The sequence below is a fragment of the Chrysochloris asiatica genome, unplaced genomic scaffold, assembly GCF_000296735.1.
Source record: "Chrysochloris asiatica unplaced genomic scaffold, ChrAsi1.0 scaffold00016, whole genome shotgun sequence".
Taxonomy (NCBI): domain Eukaryota; kingdom Metazoa; phylum Chordata; class Mammalia; order Afrosoricida; family Chrysochloridae; genus Chrysochloris; species Chrysochloris asiatica.
The window spans coordinates 16,040,517-16,046,294 of NW_006408534.1; the positions used below are offsets into that span (position 1 = coordinate 16,040,517).

The 5,778-nt window shown below is 35.4% G+C and overlaps 1 protein-coding gene across 2 annotated transcripts in view; it reads left to right on the forward strand.

Annotated features, from left to right (window-relative positions):
* The window catches only part of DNAJC27 (DnaJ (Hsp40) homolog, subfamily C, member 27), an 82,951-nt gene that overhangs the window by 50,015 nt on the left and 27,158 nt on the right, over window positions 1-5,778 (forward strand). For both annotated transcript variants that reach the window (XM_006835232.1, XM_006835233.1), the window contains exon 3: window positions 2,518-2,587. In XM_006835232.1, coding sequence (XP_006835295.1) covers window positions 2,518-2,587 — 70 coding nt within the window. The remainder of the gene's footprint in view (window positions 1-2,517; window positions 2,588-5,778) is intronic.

Sequence of the window (5,778 nt, forward strand, 5' to 3'; positions counted from 1 at the left end):
AAGATCAGGAAGTAATTCTTCTGAATTGCTTTAAGGTACAGAAGATCTTAAAAGCATGAATTCAGTAAAACAAAAGCCCAAAGATGAAACAACAAAATGAAATAAAGAGATTGCAGACCTCAGGAAATAAACAGGCTCAATACCCCATCATTACAGAAAAAGAAATTCAGAAATACCAGGATGAAATTTAAATCACTGAAAACTGAATTACTCTAATGAAGTAAAACTTGAAATAATTAAAGTGGAACACAGATGAAAAAGTCAGAAATTAAAGCAATTAGAAGGAAACTAACAAATGGAAAAAAGACAAAGGTAGTGTAACAAGGATAAAAGCATCGCTGAAATCAACAAGCAGTTTTTGAGTGAAAATAGGAAATAAGAAACATCCATTAAGCAGAGGAAAAAATGTAATCTGGATATGGAAAAAGTAAACCATGCCCCAGAAATTTTTTGCAACGGAATTCTCCATACACCGATAATATTTCAGCTAAACTTCATGGATAAAGAACTTTTCAATAATCTAAAGAGGGAAAAGGGATCATGGAGCAATAGTTATTAACATTCTGAAGGAGAGAAAGTGTGTGACTCAAAAATATTTTATCCAGCTAAGCTACCATTCACATATGTAAAACAATTAGAAAGACTTCTGAAACATGAAAGAATTCGGAGTGTAGCACACCATGAGCCCTTCCAGAACACTTCATACAGCCAATTAAGAGAGAATATTAAATACTGGTGTGCTTTGCTTTTTGTAAAATCTAATACATCATCATTTGTCAAACACAATAAGTGTTCCTAAGAAAGAAAACAAACAAAATCATGGCCATTGAATTCTGACATGCCATAGATTATCAGCAGGGTCTTCATTTCACAGGTGTTAAAATGTAAACAAATTTGCATCTTAGGGTTGATAAAGATGATGAAGAATTCAAGAATGAGGAATCATGATAATATAAGTAGTGGTTGGTGTTGAATGTAATGATTAACTGTAGGCTTTCACATATCAGTGGGCCTATTATAATTAAATAATGTGCACGCAATAGGATGTGCATAGCACACATGGGAAACTAATGCAAGGGGACTGCACGTTGCCAAAAACTGTGCAACGTGTGTTATTTGTGTGAAAACATAATATGTGGGCAAATAATAGAAAACAACTTTAGGAATCATGGTTTCAGAGCTGAAAGTAAATGTTATACACTTAGACAAGGGAGTAATAATAATTACCAGGAGGGTAGTGTAGGGACAATGAAAGCAAGTACTAATATCCCTGTATTTCATAGCAAGGGGTCGGTCACAGTGCTAAAACTGAAGCATGTCGTTTAAAAGCCTCATGGCTCCAATCTATTAATTTATTGTTATTATATCTACTTTTAACTTAGATCTTTTAGTAAATAATATTTCATTTATCTTTAAAGTTCAATCTTTCTTTTCACTTCACTTCAGAATTCAGTAAAAAGGTAGAGTTTATACTTTTTATTCTCAAATAACCGTTTTTATAAGAAAACATTTCATTAGTCTTATCTATATGTACAAAAATTCTGCAGTGATGTTTATCTTATATTAATGGAGTTTATTCTCTGGGGATAGGGTTTGAGGTAACTTAGACTTTCATTTTTTTATTGCTTGAATAATTTATAATGTTCATTCATTTCCAATAGTGATTTTTTTTTCCCCTTTTTTTATAATGTACTGGAAGCAAATGTTCTATGGTGTTTTTGTTGTTGTTAAGTGTCTTCAAGTCGGTTCTCACTCATAGCAACCCTGTATAGAGTTTCCAAGGAGCGGCTGGTGAGCTTCAACCATGATAACAGTAGTTAATTCTAATCAGTGTTTGCCATTTTCCTATTTGTTCTGTATTTTAAATTTCTAGGAACAAATTGACTTTATTGTTTTTGCCCAAATGGAGATCACAAGAAAATTAAACACATTATTAATAATATACATTTTGTTATTTGACTGTATAACCAATTATAATTAAAATATCTTTTACTTGGTGAAATAAAACTTTTGTTTTTCCTTATCTTACTCATGCTTGTCCCAAATCAAGTTTTCTTAATACCATTTATTGAAGGCAATATGGGCCAAAATATTTGAGGTGAAGGTAAATGAAGAGACTTACACCCAATGGTTTCATTGTTCTTAAAATAAGGAGGCAGGATCACCTGCCGAGTTGCTGATTCGTGTAAAGATTATTTGGAATTAGTAAGAATTTAAAAAAAAAAAAAAGAACACTGCATTCAAGTGATTCCTACTCATAGCAACCCTATGTAGGATTTATGAGGCTCTAAATCTTTATGGGAGCAAAAAGCTTCCTCTTTCACCCATGGAGTAGCCACTGGATTTGAACTGCTAACCTTGTGGTCAGCAGCCCAACACATAACCCACTATGCCACAATGCTCCTTATAAGAAGGAAAACCTCTTTTAAATGTCAACTCAGAACTTAAACTTAAACTCAAAAATGACATGGTGGTAATGTGACCTTCTTTGGGATGATTTCCATTTGAACATTTCAGGGTACAAGTCAAAGAGAGAGAAGTGAAAGTTAATATCTTTGATATGGCTGGACATCCCTTCTTCTATGAGGTAAGAAAACCTTTTTGAAAAAAATCTATATCCAGTATTGTCAATGGGTTTGTGGAAAGGTAATGAGTTATCTGAAACAACCAATATTCATATCATGTGGAAAACTAATTAAATTTAACAGTGATCATGGTTTACTTTCTGAGCCTTAACAATGGATATCTGTAGGTCTTTTATGCTATTCTCTTAAGTAGGGCTAGGAAATTTTGTTGCTAGTGTATCAAATACTTAACATTTGAACTTTGCTTTTTACTTCATGCCTAAGCCAAAAGTTTGCCAGTATAATTATGCTCATATTTGGATTTGAGAGCTTAATGATACGACCTCTTTCAGAGCAGAGAATTAGCATGATCTTTCCTGTTCAGTTATCAGTCATGTGGAGTCCTGTCCTCAGAAGAAGCTAAAACAGTCCCTTTAGGTTTTCTCTCATCTGTTTGTCATTCCTAAGGAATTCCAAAATTAATCTCAACTGCCATATTCTTCTGATTTTCCTTCTTTGGAAAGGAGGTTCTTCACTCTTTCTGGTTTGGCCATTTCACTATTTAACTATATAACTTGGACTCTGATAGATACTTTTCTTTTTTTAATGGAAAACATTTTAGGGTTCTTTTTCTCTTTCTGATTACAAAAGTAATACATGCTTAGTGAAGAAACTCTAGACTGGAAAAGCAGAGAAGAAAACAAAAAAACTGCCTACTGTCTCATTATTTCAATGGTAATAGTATTTGACTAAGTTTCCATTACACAGTACTAAGTGGTGTTTATTTCCAGGAATGCAAGGCTGGTTTAATAGTATATATATGTACACATGTATATGTATATTCTTGTTTGTTGTTTTAATGTTATTGAGTCAGTGGCCCTGTATAGGGTTTCTGAGAAGTGGCTGGTGGATTTGAACCACCTCATGCAGTTCAAACCTACGTTGAGGTCCAGTGTTTATCCAACAGTACCATACCAGGACTCCTTTATATGTATATATATATATAGGACTCCTGGTGTGGCACTATAGGATCAGCACTGGACTGTGAACCACAAGGTTGGCAGTTCAAACCCACCAGCTGTTCCTCGGAAACCCTAAACAGGATCGCTATGAGTCTGAATTGATTCAACAGCACTTAACAACATATATATTTACACACACACACACATACATAAGAGTGAGTCAAAAAATTATCCACACCCTGGTTATATTAAAATGCCCATCCATGGCTGATGACATTGAGCATACATGTGAAATGATTTTGTTGAATAGGCGAGTAACAGTGAATTATGTGGCAAATCATTTGCAAATCAGTCCCAGCTCTGCCTGTGAAATAATCCATGACAGACTTGGGTTTTAAAAAGTTTGTGTGAGATGCGTACTGAAACAACTCACAGAAGAGCATTAACAGAAGCATTTGGGCATCTGCAAACAAAATTTGGACCAATACTCAAAAGAAGGTAAAAGTTTCTTTAAAAAAAAAAACAAAAAAAAAAAACTGTTACTGGTGATGAGACATGGATTCATCACTAGGAGCCTGAGAGTAAATGGCCAAGTATAGAATGGAAACATCCTCAATCACCAAAAAAGAAAAAGTTCAAAAGTCAACCATCAGCTGGAAAATTGATGCTTACAGTTTTCTGGGATTCTGAAGGGCCAATATTGGAACATTATCAGGAAAAAGGTTCAGTAACCTCCTTCTAGGGAGATGCTCACTGAAGAGCTGAAGCCTAAACTTCAGAGCAAATGCAGAGAACTGCTATCCAAGGGCCTTGTGATCTTTCATGACAATACATGTTTATACACCTCTGCCCACACTGTTGACACTCTGCAAAAACTTTATTTTCAGGTCTTAACAAGCATTCTCCTTATAATCCTGATCTGCTCCATGGTACTTTCACCTGTTTGGTCTCCTGGAAGCAGCCCTGGAAGACTAAGATTCACCTCTGATGAAGCACTGAAAGCTGTATTTGTGACTCAGAGCTCAGCCTAAAACATTTTTTAATAAGGGAATACAAAAGTTTGTTGACATGGGCAAAGTGTATTGAAAATCAAGGAGATTATGTCGCAAAATGATGTACTTCTCTTTTCTAAAAGTTGATTAAAATAAATTCTACTGCCAGAATGGGGATAATTTTTTGCTCACCTTCATATATATATATAAAATGTTGTTAAATGCCATTAAGTCAGTTCCAACTCATAGTGGCCCTGTATAGGGTCTCTGAAGAGTGGCTGCTGGGTTTGAACCACCAACCTGAAGGGTCTAATGATCTTGCAGGCCAGTACTTATAGTACAATACCACAGCAGAATTACATATATATACCCATACCCATATATACTTACACACACATATATATACATATAGGAGCAAGGTGGCTCCATAGGATAAGCACTGGACTCCAAGGATAACCACAAAGTAGGCAGTTTGATCCCATCAGTCGTTCTTCAAAGCTTTCTGCTCCTGACAACCTTGGAAACCCAATACAGTGTTGCTATGAGTCAGACTTAACTGGCACTAAAAACAGCAACAATGTTCATTGCATACATTCATCTGTAGGGTTTCTTGTGGGGTTTTTTGGAGTAGGGGTGGAATGATAGCATATAATGTGTTTTTTCTGGTTTTGCTATCTGGATAAGGCTAGTGATGCTATAAAACCAAACCTGTTGCCAAAAGTTGATTCTGACTCAGTGATCCTTTATAGTAGAGTAGAATTGCCCCCATAGAATTTCCATGTATGTAAAGTTTTATGGGAGCAGAGTCCCATATCTGTCTCCTGCAGAGTGACTGGTGGGTTCAGAATCATCCATTTTTCCATTAGTAGCCAGATTCTGCAAGACAAATGATTTGTTTATTTCAAATACCTTCTTTAGACAGCATAAGAGACGGCTATACACATGGATCTCGCCAGATGGAACACATAGAAATCAAATTGACTACACCTGTGGAAAGAGAAGATGGAAAAGCTCCACATCATCAGTGAAAACAAGGCCAGGGGCAGACTGTGGAACAGACCATCATTTATTGATATGCAAATTCAAACTGAAGCTGAAGAAAATTAAAACAAGTCCACGAGAGCCAAAATATGACCTTGAATTTATCCCACCTGAATTTAGAGACCATCTGAAGAACAGATTTGATGCATTAAACACTAAAGACTGAAGACCAGAAGAGTTGTGGGATGACATCAAGAACATCATACATGAAGAGAGCAA